General features: G+C 24.4%; 1 protein-coding gene across 1 annotated transcript in view; it reads right to left on the bottom strand.

The window, feature by feature from the left end:
• LOC129612528 (supervillin) overlaps positions 1-15,623 on the bottom strand; it is a 43,388-nt gene extending 27,765 nt beyond the window's left edge. Inside the window, exons 1-3 of the mRNA XM_055526181.1 lie at positions 15,598-15,623; positions 14,702-15,158; positions 12,922-13,074 (exon numbers count right to left, since the gene is read on the bottom strand). Of these exons, the coding sequence (XP_055382156.1) occupies positions 12,922-13,074; positions 14,702-15,158; positions 15,598-15,623 (636 nt within the window). The remainder of the gene's footprint in view (positions 1-12,921; positions 13,075-14,701; positions 15,159-15,597) is intronic.
• Between the last annotated feature and the right edge of the window lie 1,255 nt (positions 15,624-16,878).

Below are 16,878 nucleotides of genomic sequence, written 5' to 3'. Positions count from 1 at the left end.
ATAATTAAATGCTATCTATAATGCAAGAATTAGAAATTATGCGGAAATTCTAATTTAAAAAAAGAAATTTATAATATCGTGCAAAAAATTTAACAAAATAAAAAAAGAGTAGAATTTTGCAATACAAAATTGTTATTAAAATTAAAATTTTTTTTATTAAAAATTTTTTGTGCATCTAAATTAAACAATTTGTTCAAGTAAATTAATTTTTTCTTGTATTTTTAATTTATGTGTACATTAAATGAGTTTCATATTTTAAAATTAAACTCCCAATTATAGTATTAAAATTTTGTTGAAAAAAAAAGCCAATTCGAATGTGTGTGTGTTTGTTTTTACATTATTGCATTTAAGAATTATTATGGTAATAATTTTGCATCGAGGTCATAGGGCTGCCGTTTCTAATTTTATAAATGTAACAAATTTTAAAACGGAGTTTTTTTAGTTTTAGAACCTGATTGTCTAATTCTAAAACATAATCTGGCTTTAATTTTCTAATATTGAGGTCTAATAAAAAAATTACAAAATATATTTCTTGAAAGTAGTCGTGCTATTTTTTGAATTACACAAGAAAATATTCAGAAACAAGAATAACATAAAATCTTTTTTTAAAAAAGGAGTTTTTAGTGTCCATGATTTTGAAATTATTCAACAATGGAGCACTAGAGTAGTCCTAAACTAAAAGGAGTAAAAAGTTTCGTTTGAAACAAACACGACAACCCTGACCACAACCTTTTATGTACGATATTATGTACTAGCATTAAAGTTGCAGAATAAATAGTATAACTCAGGTTTTAGAGAAAATTTTCCACTTGACAATTCAACAAAACATTAGCAATTTCCATTATAAAATTCATAGTGCATAAATAATAATTATTGGTGTATTGTGTTTATTAACAAATTTTAAATTAATTCTCCCATCCTCATCAATAATATAATTTTCCAGTATTTGATAATAATTATTATTGTTATTATGATGTAGAGATGAAAATATCTGTGATGAATTAAAATGGTGTGTACATTATAATTTTTGTTTTTGGTGTGTCTGCGATGGTGTCTACCCACATGTCAATTTTTATTCTTCATCTATAGAATTAATTTTTTTTTCTGGTTTTTCTATATTATTTTCGATGTCTTTAAGTTTTTTTAACCTCACCCAAAAAACACCGCATGTATTAAAGATAAGAAAATTCACAAATGGAAGACCAAAAAAAAAAAAGCAAAAAATTAAAACCAAAAATCAAATTATAAGAAATTTCAAAAAAAAAATAAAGAGGAAAAAGAATCAACAAACATTTTTCGGTTCCTAGCTGGCAAAAAACAAAAAAAAAAAAAATAAAAATGAGAACGAAAATTAAATTTTAGATAAATGAAATGTCGAAATTTTATTTGATGTTTTTTTTTTAATAAAATTAAAAAAAAAAAACATTAAATGAAAACAGTAAAAAATATTTTGTGCGGAAATCTTATGAAACTGAAATTTTTTTTTTTGTTTTTGTGAAAGAATTTTGCATAATGTAGTGTAAGTGACGAAAATTAACACATTGAATGACAACGTCAAGCAAATAACGGTTCGTTTCAATTTTCTTTGTATATTAAGCAAAAATTATAATTTTTCGCAAATTTGACATACGATTTTACTGTCAAACTGGCTGCAATTACTATTTAATTCTACCCTAATTCGTATAGCACCTTAAATATCTAAAAAAAATTCCATGAAAATAATTTCTTCAGTTGCACAAAATGATGTTACTCCAAGGAAAAAAAAGTTTTACTTACGCTTTTCTATAAAATTATGTATTTGACATTTTGAAATGTCAAATTTTTAAAATTTCAATTGACATCTTGTTACTGTCATATAATCATATCAATTGTCTTAAAATTATTGTTATTGATTCTACCAAATTAAAATTTTGAAAATCACTCAAAATTGAGCGCTATAAAATTAAATACCCGAAATTTCGTATTTTTTTCCCGAAATTTCGAAATTGATTACGAAAATTGCGCGCAAATTAATTGTCGTTTAATAAATACATAAATTATAAATAAATTTTAAACAATTTTAAAAATAATTTAATTTTAAAGCGTAATATAAAATTCAAATAATATAATTGAACAAAGATATAAAAACAAATAATTTTTAATAATAAAATCAAATAAGTCTTTGATTCCTGTTATATTCATTTCCTTATTAGATACTTGAAATATTGCATTACTCGTATTAAAATTAATGACTAATTTATAATTGAAATAGGAAATTCTTGTTAGAATAAAACTAATAAAATACAATATTTAACATGATAGCATTGTTTGGTGATTTTAAAACACTTGAAACTATATTGTAAATCAGTTTGTATACAAGGTTTGATAAAATTTTGAAATAAGTGTAATTGACACACCTTACGATTTTTATCGAATGCATTATATTTGTATTAAACTCCTATAATTTGATACAAATTTTATTGTTTTTAAAGTGATTTAAAACAATTGTGTATACAGACATTTTGATTACAGAATTATTACAGAATAATGGCAGTTAAAATTTTATTTACAAATTTTCTAATCCATTTTTAAGTCACAATTATTAAAGCCACAGAATAGCTCTATACCCATTATTTTAGTACTAACGTGTTAATTTGCTATTGTAAATGATTGTTTATATCGAAAATTTCTTAAACCTTTGGTATTTTGCAAAATGATGCGGCAGATGGAATTATATTACGAGTATTAAAAATAAGAAAAAAAAATTCTTTGTTCCTAATTTCAAATTAATTATTAAAATTAATGAATAATAAATTTTCGAAATCTATTTTCATAATAGCTGTCATATTTATTTTAGAAAATTTCGAAAAAATCCAAAAATAGTTTAATCTAATTAATTAACAAAAATATTTTTTTTTTTGTTAAATTAACAAAATTTTCAATATTTATTAATTCAATTTAAATTAATTTTTTGAGCTGTAAAAATTTAACTTGTATACAATTTAGGAATTAATCAAGCATCTTTAAATCAAAACTTGTAAACAAACACACATACAATTAAAAATTCAAAATAATTTGCTTCTAAGAGAATTAAGAATCTTCTTCCAATACGATTTTTAATAAAAAAAAAACTTGCTTTCAATGTATTTTTGTGAAATTAGCAAATTATAATTATAAAAATAAAATAATTACCAATTTTGTAAAAAAAAAAATAAAAATTGGCAACCTGAAAATTTGAGTGTAGGTGTTGACAAATCTCTCAAATAACCTAAAAAATCGAAATCATCTTTTGCTCAACTAAGTATTCAATTTTTTTTACGTTTTTAATTATTCAATTTTCATTTGAATATCCAAAATAAAAATTAATATTTATTTTTAAAAAATACGAGCTCAAAGGAGTGGAATCCAATCTTACTTAAATATTTAAAATCAGAAAATAAAGAAAATATACAAGTTAAGAATTAAAAATTATGACAAATGTTTACCGATTATGGCGCCCATTTTATTAGTCAACCGATGAAAGTTTATTAATTTTTCTATTTTTTTTTTTTCAAATCAACTTGTGTAAATTGAATTTTTAGTTTTGTTCAATTTAATATAGGATCGTGAAAACAAATGATATAGAAATGATGAAAATTATTGTTATTTAAATTTCTATAAATGTATTTTATGACCATAAATTAATTCAAATAAAGAAAAAAAAAAAACGAAATCACCGGCGTAATATTTGTAGAAATTTTCGATGAAACAACAAAAAATTTATTTAATAGAATTAATTAAATAGAAAGATATGAAAATTTTAAAATATGTAAATATAAGCACTACAGAGTACGCCATTTTTGTTTCACACTTCTTTTGTTTTGTCGAGTTGTCAAATGAAAATTTTATTTCAAATAATTGAAAAATATTTGTTATATTTTGATGGACACACATTCATTGTCTCTATATATCGTAAAAAAATATTTAAAATCAAAAAATTTAAATTACACACATTTATAATTTTCGAACTTCGAAATTCTTCAGAAATAAGAATATTGTTTACATATTTCTCTCTTATTTATTTTATGTCAAATATCTACAACGAAAAATTGTGTTAACTCAACAAATACAATTTTCTAAGTATCGACTGTTTAATGCATGTTAAAATAAAGTTGACATTCACACATTTTATCGTACAAATTGATTTCAATTTTACGATTAATTTTACAATTTATGATTAATGAAATTAATTCAACAATTTCTTAGTACTATGCGCAAAATAATTTAAGCACAATTTGTGTAAATTTTGGTACTATTTTCTTTAAATTAGAAGTTTGGATACATTTTCTGAAGTATGTATGTATACCAAAATAAAAATGTTTGATACATACATTTGAAAGTTGTGTTTCGGTACAATTCAACCGATTCTGGTGGAATTTTTGATATGCGTTGTTTGTCGTTTTTGAATAAGAAAAGAAACAAAAAACATGTATTTAGTACAATTTGAAATTTCTGAATTTTTCAATTATAATAATATTTTAACTGGTACAATCTGTAAATGACAATTTTTCTACTCTCATACACATAACTGAGCAAAATACATATACCTATGTATGTTTACATTCATATAATATATAAATTTACGTTCACATAATAGCCATACACTCCAATATTGTACAATATGGTCATTAGTTATTTGTCAAGGTGAAATGTATTACAGGTGCAAATATGTAAATAATTTTATTTTCTTTTTTACTTTTTCTGAAAAATGCAATTGAATTTTATAGTAGATTCCGGTTATTTGCGTATTATGTTTAAATTTACTAAAATATAGTTATTACGATAAAACTCCGTTCAAATATGATATGTATGTATGATTATTAACTGCTTGCTTTTTATTTGATTACAAGATCTAGATATATTCATAATAATAACAATGATAATTTTTAATACTTATAAACTTTAATTTTTGATAATAATAATATAAAAATTGAGGACAAATGATTCAAAGAAATTTCATTGAATTTCAAAAATAAATAAAAAATTAATAATTGGAAAGATTTATTCAGTTGTTTGTAAGAATGATAATGTAATGAAGTGGACAAAAGAGTTATAAAACAGTCATTTAGTCATAAAGTTATGCTTGTATATTTAACATATTCACAATACGAGTATGTTGGTATTTGATTTCACGAATTTTTCAAATATTTAAATTCATTTATGTGTAAATAATTATTAAATTCGCTGTAATTTAAAGTATGAATAATATCGTATAATATGTGAACTTATGTGTGTGATAAATTCTTAAAATTATTTGTAAATCCATGTTATCTCTTATTCATAATACATATGTGTATTTTTACATAAACAAAGAAAAACAAAACAAAAAAAATAAATAAATAAAAGCTTTAAATTAAATAAATATTACTATAAAAAAATTTACCTTGTTTAATAAACCGTTCAACTTCACATTCTTTTAACAACAAGGAATTTAATCAGATTTTGTATTTAGAATTTAAACATGCGATTATTACTCATTTTTTTTTTATGCGACTTAAATTTAATATTTTATTTATTTTATTTTTTAATATAGAAAGAAGAAATTATAAAACAATAATGCTAGTATGCATAAACAAAAAATATCGGGTATGTTTTAAGAAGGAATTTATGTTTTAAATTTGAATTTGACCCTTCCCCCGATGTCGACTGAAATTGATTTGCACCTATTGCATATTGGAATATGCTATTGTACAAGTCAATTGTAAATTAATTAGAATTGGCTGTATTAAATTACACCTGCGGGTATTTCTGAAAATGCAAATCTTTAAGTTAGAAGTGGAAAGCTTTAATTGGTTCACATTTAATTTGTTCATAAAGCTTTGTAAGTTTTGCAGCTCTAACTATAAGAAGTACATTTTCAGAAATACTCTGTATTTGAAAACATTGTTTACGAAAGCAGTCAGCCTTAATTGCATAAAAATTTCGGTTTTTTAAACTTATTCAGAAATTTATATTCTTATATTTATATTTATTTCTTACGCTTAGTTTTATTGGCTGTAATTACAATTAATTTGTTAATACAATCAAAATCCCCCATTGTGGGATTAATTATTTACGCAATGGGATACTTTGCAATTTTTTTATGTAGAACATTAATTGCAACACATTTAACACATTTAACAATTGAATTAAATTTGAAATATTTATACATAATTCATAAAAATAAACTTATTTCAATTGAATTCTTTCTTGAAATTAAAATTCATTTTCAGAAATTTTCTAAAAATTTCTCTTCCAACCTTTGTACTATATCGTTTAATCGTAAAGCTTTGCGTATTTCATACCTCGTTCACAAAAATTCCAACATAATTTTCATATCACTTACTTATATTGATCAAGTTGTTATTATACTTCCTACTATAGTACAAAGAGATTAATAAAGTACACCACTATTTACTCAATATGTAATATGCAATTAATAAATTCTGAATTGTTGACATGAAAAAATTTTCTAACTCATTCCAATACAAACACTCTTAATGTACTCTATACTTACATAATTATAGTACATACTTTGCATAAATTTGAATTTATTTTCTTATCTAAACAAATCAACAAAAAAATTTACGCTATATATATATGCAAATATGTATTTAATTAAGTAATGTAGATAAAATAGTAAAAAATCACAATAATAATATAGAAAACGACTACCGGCATTTTTTCAAATATTTTTTAGTATAAAAGCTTTTTTTCTATTTTTTATAGAAGAGCTGCAAAAATTCAAGTTAAATGAATAAATGTCTTCGCCTAAATGTAGGCAATTTATTTTCTTTATAAATATTAAATTTTCTATGTTTTGTTATCAGTGGCGAAGCAGAAATTATTGATGAAATTTCTTTGGTTAAAAGCTCTTTTTTTATAAAATAATAAAAAAAAAAATAAACAGAAAAGAAAAAATTTAAAAAATATTCAAGGAAATTTTTATTCATTCATGATTTAATTTGTGAATTGATACTCTTTATTTTAGAATAAGATTTGATCTTGATTTAATTTTAAATTAATCGTAATTTAAAAATTTTATTTAAAAAATTCAAATAAAATGAATAAATTCTAACAATTTTGATAATTCTAAGATTTAAATGAAAATGGAATGAATGGAAACACTATATTTAGTATGAAATCATTTGGTTTCCTACAATTTTTCCGCTGTATTTCGCTAATTCTGCGATACAGCAATTCAACGCAGGTGATACTCGTGCAAGCAGAAAAATATTTTAATTGTAGTATAATAGAATTTTCATTAACATGATAATGATTTGTTTTAATTATTCCTATAAATATCAACAATGGGAAGATTAGAAGAAAATTGAAGAACAAATTATTTTTTTTTTTCAAATTCAAAATTCATTATTATCATAGAATATTTCAAATTAACCCATTTTTTCTCAGTGCTCCATAGATTTCCACTTCTTTTCTGAAGGTTTTTCTTAATGTTCGATTAAATTTTAAAATTGTATTGAACAAATAAATTTTGAATTGCTTTTTAATGAAAAATCGGTCGATGCAACTAGAAAATGTATGTAAATGTTGGTACACTGAGAAATACAACCGCAAAAACTGATTAGCTATTATGAACAAGAGTATCTATTATATTAAGATAATTTTTAAAATTATTTTAATTAATGTTAAGAATATAAATTTAATTTTATCTCCATTTTAGTATGTTTAATTTACTAATTGATATACTAAAAACTGGTCTGTGATTCTAACTTGCAAAATTAATGGTTATTATAACAAGAATTTAGGAAATTTTTCAATTTTTGAATATTAATGAGAAACTACAAATAAATCTCTGAATAATTTTCTATTATAACAACTAAGTATAAGAAAATTAAATGAGATTCACCAGTGTAAATCATTTCTAATTTACTATTACTTTCTAAACCACAAATATGCATGTTAAATCTGTCCTAACTAATACACAATAATAAATAAATATGAATGAAATAGTTTCCTAATATTTATAATAAAATAGATTTTCATTTTATATCCAACATTCTCGTAAAATTACATAACAATTATACATTTATTTCTATTAATAAAAATTTAAAATAAAAACGAGTTTTAAAAAAATTATAATGAAAGTGAATTCTAGTTTTTAAAGTGTTAATTTTCATTTTATTGCATACAGTTTGCTTTGTTTTATTTTTGTTTTTCATTGCAATCTGGAATAACATTTCTCAGCTTCACTGATTTATGTATGTTATACATATTTTGTTTGTATATTGTGAATGTAGTATTGTGAATGCATGCATTTAATGCAATATTTTTTTTTCTCTTTCCCAATTTACTTTTGATTTTCTTTGTTTTATTTATATATGTATATGCAATGAATTCTCGATACATGCATTATGTATTATAGGAGTCATTGTTAAGAACAGCCCCGATTCGATTACATAAAAATGAATTTATTAGCATGAAATGCGTGACAGATTAAACAATGTTTCGTTTTTCGATTGCGTTTCAGTATGTCAATTTTCTTTTGGTTTTATTTTAAGCTATGAATAAATTTAATTAGTATCGATTTCATATGTTTTAACAAAGTACAAGAAAATACAAACTTGGTTTAAGTAAGCAACTACGAGTATATTATACTTAGTAGGCAATAATTTATTAATAATTTTTTGCGTGAAAAAATAAAAACAAAAAAAACTCTTTCTCTAGCTGAACGTTGTGGAATCAAAATATTTTTGACGTTGAAATTTTGCTTTTATATGGTTGGATAAATTTGACCTAAACCACAATTTTTTTTTTTTTTCAAATTTTCTATTTTGCGTTAGCCACTCACTATTTGTGCTCATAAACCTGTTTATAAAACTGTGTGCTGCAACTATGACTGTGTATGGTTAAGAAGTAATTAATAAAATCCCGGAAAAATAAATTTTATTTCACACTTAAAATGGAAATTTTTTTTGTTTTCGCAAAAAAAAAAAATTATTTCGAAAAATTTATTTGTTTTTTCTGTTATTTTTTTATTTGATTTTTATTTTTTTTCTTTTTATATTGAATTATTAGCAATTTAGAAACATGCACTATAATGTGAATAAAATAGAAGTTTATGTGTGTATGTGTGTTAAATGCACTCAGTTGTAAAAAATTCCACATTCTCTATGTTACACTGTTATTGTTATTGTGATCAACATAAAATTTTACTTTTACTATATTAAGTCGTTAAACTGTTCAGATTGATTGTTTGTATGGACGTTTGTTTGTTATGCAATATTGTTCTCTACATTTATTGTTTGTATAACAGTTATTGTACTTTATGCAAGTGCATATATATATATACATATATGATACTAAATGTCAAAAGAAAAAAAAATTGTAATAATGATGTATTATGTTTGCAATATGTCATTTATTATTATTTAAAAAGAGACTTAGAGGAAATAAACTTGGTTGAAGGCGGAATTTAATAACAATATCAAAACAGATAATATTCTATTGTGAATGAGTTGTGATTCTTAGTGCAGAAAAAGAGAAAGAAAGTAAAAAAATTAGAGTATTTTGCTATATTGTTGTAAAATGTTTTTATAGGTCAATGTGACATTTAAAAATATTTAAACGTCTGGTTGATATTGAAGCGTACTAAAATTAAAGTTAATAGTGTTGTGTTTTACGAGGAAAATTATACAGAAAATTAAATGACAGTAAAATATCTAGTAATTTCAATTTAAATAAACAAATAGCGTAGCAGTAGAAATAGTCAACAAAGCATTATCTATGCATAAGTGACAGAACTCGGAACTCTAAAAACATTCAATGTAAAAAATAATGCGTATTTTTATAAAGAGTAAATTAACACAATTGTTTGTATAGGTACATAAGGAATAAATCAAAGATAATGTTCAAAGCAATAACAAAGAAAAATTAATGAAGAATAGTGAAATGTTTAAATAAATATGTGTGTATATATTTAGAGACCCATATTGCAAGCAATTGCTATAACATTGTGACTTCTAACATTACATAATAGAAATTCCTTTAAAGTTATGACAACCAAGCTGTCAAAAATATATTAAATAATGCTTAATATTCGTATATGTCATTATGGTACGTACACATGTTTTTTTTTTACTGAAAATGACATAACACGTACTTAAACTATTACATTTTATATAAGCGAACGTTCTTAAACGTGATGGCATTCTGATATTTTGTTTTCTATTTTTTTGTTTTATTTTGCATTCAATTCACATTAATGAACGCAAAAATTATTTTAAATAAATGTTGTTCCTTCATTTATATTAACGCACATAGTAAATATATTTTCATCAAATAGAATACACAACATAGGTGTAACATGTACAATAAGGTAGGCATTATATTGAATTGTAAGAATTAGAAATTCAAAATAGAACTCCCCATCTTCATAATCATTCATTGTAATCGCATGGTATATGCATTTATATGGATAGGTATATGGGGAGTCTAGACATAATCTTCATATTGTTATTAAAATAAAATGTACATATGTATGTTGTATATTATTTTGATTTTAGTGAGTGGTATGGACCTGAACAAGCGTCAGAGGTACATATGTACATAAATTTACATATTATGTATGAAATAAATTTATTTATATTATGTTTTATTTTTTCAATTTCAATAGAACTCGAATATATCTATTCCTTCTTTAAAATTCCTTGTTTTTTATATTATTAAGTATATTTATATTCAAAGGGCCATTATATGTACATACATATATACCGTTATTTATTGTATATACTTTTCTAGAATAAATTCTAAAATATTTTGAAATGGGGAAAAAGCAATATAACAGAGAAGGTGATGAGATTGAAGAGTTAAATCAATTATGCCAAAGTTGATGTCAGAATTTTGATTGACAGAATGAATAAATAAATCTTTGGCTCATGGATACGCAGAGAGAGAGAGGTGAACCATATATAACTGAGTACAGAAACGGGAGTGTATAACTCTATATAGAAAATTTGGTTTTTATGGAAAGTACAAAGTTTGAGATTTAAATTTTTATTAGATTTAGATATTTTTGGGAAGTTTATTGGTTTTTTTTCTATTATTATTTTTATTTATAAATAAAATTTAATCAATATTTTGATAAAGGTTTTTCCTCTGATTGGATATTTAAAGAAGAGATTTTGTTCTTTATTTAATTATTGTGCGTTTTTTTATCAATATAAATAATTAAATTATATTTGAACACTGAAGAGAACAATATAATATAATGATTTTTGATATGGGGTCGGTCTATGCAAATATAAAATAAAATTGAGGTAAAATTAAGATAAAAATTAAATAAGTTCAGCAAGATTTTGTTGGGATTAATTTTTTTATACTTCATATAATTATAAATTAATATAATTTGTATACTGTTTTATTATAAATCACAAAATGTCTGTTCAAAAGATTCCATAGGCCTTTTCCCTCAAACTTAGTTGAAAATTTTTGTAAGTTTTCTTAAGAATTGTATAAACTTCAGATGGACGAATGGAATAACGAGTAGAACAACAAGGAAGTGTGACCAAAGCTAGATTTATGCGTCAGACAAGGAATCTAGTATCTCTTCGAGAATACGGGTGCTGTAATAGCGAATATCTCTGTGCGCAGAGCAGAAGAAAACGATAATCAGTTTCCTATACTCATGCCCGGCGCTTGCGAACTCCAGACAGAGATTACTTGGATCTTATTTTTTCGAAGAAGCTTTTAAATATTCAACTCTGATTTTTATTCGCACTACGTTTTACTAGAAAGATTTGTGCTTGTGTGATTTTAGCAAGCTACTTTATACGTAAATTATAAGCTAAATTATCATGTTAACTTTCATATTCAAATCAAATGATCAACATAACAAAAGTTTAATAAAGACGAAATTCACGAAGATTAAAGAATCAAAACAACGGAACTTGTAGTGTACATTAAGCATCTATGCATACAAATATATAAATATTATGCAAACATGTAATATTTTGTTATCTAATATGAAAAAAAAAAGGAAAATAAATAAAAATTTCAAATGGTTTTCATCACTTATGAGTTGTTGCATAATAAAACCATTGTTTGGACATTAAATCAAACGAAACAAAGCTACTTAAATAAAACAATTGCAGTAATGCCAAATATATCCCAAAAATAATGCCAAATTTTTTGTTGTTGTTGAATTTCTAATTTTTTTTTTATCAGAATTCTTTCCGCTTGAGATGACATTGTGTGTCGCTTTAAAATTTATAAGTGTAAATTATTCAATTTGGAAAATTTAAAACATTATTCTAAAATTTTCCAAAATCCCTGGAATATTAAAATTTCTCACGCGTCAAGGGGAGACGTGTGAGAAATTATTCCAATTTTAACAATATATTGAAATTAACTTTAATGGCATTTAAGCATTAAAAGTATGCAAAATGTGTCATTGATCTGCATATGCCATGAAAGTGGACCATCTCTCAAGCCAAAATTTTAAGAGGAGTTATGCCACGATTACTTTGAGTAATCTTCGTTTTCACAGTTATTTTGCCACACTTACAGTGAATAAATCGCTTTGTAGTGATAAAAAAATTATGATAAAAACAGAGTGTGATAAGATTGTAAACGTTTTTGTGAGTATGGCAACAATTTATTAATTTTAAGCTATAACATAACGCAAATTTCATATTATTTAGGTTTGAAAAATATGAGCATCATATCAGCTGTCAACTGAAATTTGAAAGAAAGGAAGTAAATTGCAAAAGATATTTTTTGTGCTTAGTTTTCTATTTTCCAATTTTAAATATGAAAAACTCATTTTCACGTGAATTATTATTGGTTTCTTTTTTAATTGATTTTGTTTTTTGTATTAATTTCAATATAAATCAATTAAATTTTTTTTTATATATAAAATAATTAAAAAATAATTGTATAAAATTTTTAATAAAAAAAACTTACATTAACAAAATTTTCTCTTCGTATTTCATCGACTTCATCACGTTGTTTTGAGATTCGTTTACGCCAATCATCTTCACCACTTTTTTGTAGAGCAGCCAATCGTTCCGCAATTGAACCAGTTTTAGCAATTTGACCTTGCTCTGGTCTCATGATCTTAAGAGTTTACGGAAAAAAAAATAATTAATTTCATTTATTTTAAAAAATTTTTTTGGAAATCATAAAATTTAATTTGATTTTATTTTTTTTTTATTATTGAAGAAATTGAGGTAGCACCTTTAAGACACAACCTCTAAGAAATGCGTGCTAAATTAATATTGAATTTGAATTTCATTGTAGTTATTATAGAGGAGCACTTTTGGTAGGAGGATGCGCGTATCTGTTTACAGTTAATTTCAATTTAATTGTATAGAAAAATAAAAACGAAACAACAAAGCATTTTTTTTTAAATTTTCAATCAATAAAATATGAAATGAAGTCATTTGATAGAAGATGATATTGCCAGACCGCAACAAAAAAAAACAAAAAAAAAATAAAATCAAACCAGTAACCAAGTATTTTATAAAAAAAAAAATTATTTATAGGGTAATAACTTTAAAACCGCATTAAATGGAAAGTGAAAATTGTAAATAAAAAAAAAAGAGTGAAATGAAAAATAAATATTGCTATTATGTATATTGCTATTTTTTCCATTTAGTAAAACAATTTTAATATTAGTTTGACATGCAACTTTTTTATTAAATTTTTTCTATTTTGAAAATTTATTTGGAATTTTTTTTTTCTAAGAGAGTGTTTTATTTATATTTTTCAAATATTCTAATTTTATTCCATAAATTTGAAAATGCTTTTTAATTTAGGAGTTTTCTTAATTTTCAAAATTGTTTTGTTACTTTGCAAAAGAGAGAAAGTTACTGTGAAACGAAAAGGTCTCGTATAGGATGTACTGTTGGGTGTCATCACCCGGTATTGTCTCTTAATGCAATATCTCAATGCAAAAGGACGAGAATGGAGGAGAACGAAACGGTGCAACACTTATTATGTGAATGCCAGGCGGTGGGTCGCATATGGCTGAGAGGCTTTGAGAGGCTAAGGTGGCTTTGTGACCGCGATGAAAATCTCGCCGCTTGTTGTGGCTGCTATACTGCAGTTTGTCAGAGCCTAGGTATGGGAATAATGTAAGTGGGGATAGGAATCGTAGAATAGGATCCGACGTGAAAAGGACTTAAGGACCTTTGTCCTCGACAGAGGCAAGCTATACTGCAGTTTGTCAGGGGCCTAGGTATGGAAATAATGTAAGTGGGGATAAGAATCGTAGAATAGGATCCGACGTGAAAAGAGCTTAAGTCGAGGACAGAGACAAAGAAATTCTACTACTTCTTTTGAAGAACTTTATTTAAAAATTGATCACATGAGAATTTAGTTTTCGAAAAAGCTGTTGAACTATTTATCTTACAAGTCTTTTATTTTGAGGAAATTATTTCAATAAACAAAATTCATTTAGAAGTGGCGGATATTTCAATTTTTGATCTAAAAGTAGCTTTTTGTCTAAAACTAGTATATTGTTCTTTTGCTAGTATAGGGCAATTAATGATTTACGCCAATTCTTATTTTCGTTAAACGTTTGTGCCTACGTTAAGGTATTGTAAAACCTAACTCAATTTAGCACTTCATTATTAATGAAAAAAATTCCATTCCACATGTACATATGCGCAAGTTATTACAAAAATATTAACAATAAATTTATTTTCTAAAATAATAATAATAAAAAATTTTTTTTAAATACCTGTGTATAACTTTTTCTTATTCCACCTCTTAAAAAACCAGGTAATACGGTATTATTACTACTATTATTATTATATTTATTATTATCGATACCACAACTTGATAAATCTTCTTCAGATGATGTATTTGTTGTTGTAGTTGTTGTTGTACCTGATCTTCTAAAATTTAAAAATCCACTACTACCACCGCAACTACTAATAGAACTAATACTGTCAATATTAATAGTATTAGCATTAGTAGTATTAGGATCACCACCTTCTTCTTCTCCTTTTTCTTTTAATAATTTTTGTTGTTTTTTAACAATTGCATTGCTACGAAATGCACTAAATCCACCCGGTTGAATATAACTAAAACCACCAGAAACTGGAGGTAATCCACTTAATAATGCGGATGATGATTCTTTATGAGTTGGTACTTGAATTGATGAATGACTTTTACTTTTCGTAATAAATTTTCTTCTGGAAAAAATATGACAAAAAAAAAAAATAAAAATTTAAAAAAATGTTGTACTATGTTGAGAAAAAATTTATTATATTGTAAAATATTGTGTTAGTTAACTACTATGTATGAATTATACTGGTTGATAGATAAATAATCTAGATATTATTTTCATTGATCTTTTTGCTTTATTTTCTAAAATAAAAGTGGTTTGGCTATTGTTAATTTTCCACTTAATGGAAGTTGTACAAAAAGTTGAAGTTATTTATATTTTAAATGTTAACGAGTTTGATAGATTCATTTCGGTTGAAAAGTTATTTTTCATTTTAAAATCTAGTTGTGCATAATACCAACTACGATTATAGAATTAAAGGATGGTAGAGAAAATTTTTTATTAAATTTATAAAGAGCACAAATATGACGAAATTCAATGGTTGAATTCTTTGTGTTATTTTTTACTGAATGACTATTTCCACACGTTTCATTTTCTTCCTTTTACTTTTGCTTTTGAATATACAAGTAGTTTCAATTTCACACTGTTCTTCAAAAAGTACATTCTTTGATTAAAATGAAACGTGTATTTGAAAAGAGTTTTTAAAATAGAAGAGTGCAAAGTAAAAATCACTTGTCCGCGTAAGTGTAGAAACAGAATCAAAGCGGAGAACGAAAACGGCGGACGATTTTCGTTGTTAGCACAGAACAACAACGGAACGGCAAAATCAGCAAATTTTCAACATTTTGCATATAGTATTACAAACACATGTTCCCATATGATCTTAAAAAAATAAAATTCGCTCGTCTTTTAAATTCTCGGGGAAAATTTCGCTTCATTGTGGCTCTCATGTGTACTTTGTATGAATTTTGGCACTTCGCCGCAGAAAAACGCTCTCGTTGTGTTTCCACCCTTGACGTTGGCGCATTCTAATATAACGTGAATACCTCAAAATTTAACAAATAAATGTGCGGAATGTATAATTGAGTTACAGCAATAAAACAATCAAATTCAAAAAAGAAGACAGAAATTTCATAACCACAAACTACAAAGTTAGTTTGCGGAAAAAAGCAAAGAAATGCTGTGAAAACACTAAAAAGCAGTAAGAAGAATATGACCAGTGTGGAAACACGAAATAACTCGTTTGTTTTTCCTATGTATAGAAACAAATTCATGTTTTATTTTTGTCTTTTACTATTTTGAAAAGTGATTCGAAATATAGAATTGAAATGGAATCGATGAAGTGATTAATAATAGTGTAGTTATTTTTGATTGATTAGAATTGAGAAACAAAGGAAAAACTTTTAGTTTTTTTTTGTGCAAAATTATTATTTTCTTGTTCTTCTGCTTCTTCTTTTGCAACAAAATTTTTATTTTAAAACCTCGTTTATTCAATAAGATGATTGAAGATTCTTTTAGTTCAATTTGACATTTAACGTGATTGATATTATCTTTTTTTTATACCTACTTATAAATTTTTTTCTCTCTATATCGAATTCAATGGGAAATTAATTTATTATTAAAAAAAAAAATAAAAAAACTTTCTCTAAAAAGTTATTTACTATGAAAGAATGCGCCATAATGGCAGGAAGAATAATTATACGACACTCTGTTTTTTTTTTTTTAATAATAGAGGAAAAACGTTTTAATTAGGTAGAAAACAAAGTGAGTAAAAATCATTTATTAATATGTGATGATCGTAAAAGTATTTGTTTGATTATTGCTCAAGTTTTACGAGTAAGTACGAA

The sequence above is a fragment of the Condylostylus longicornis genome, unplaced genomic scaffold (assembly GCF_029603195.1).
Source record: "Condylostylus longicornis isolate FDR11 unplaced genomic scaffold, ASM2960319v2 ptg000074l, whole genome shotgun sequence".
Taxonomy (NCBI): Eukaryota; Metazoa; Arthropoda; class Insecta; order Diptera; family Dolichopodidae; genus Condylostylus; species Condylostylus longicornis.
This window is presented reverse-complemented; position numbering and strand designations above follow the sequence as displayed.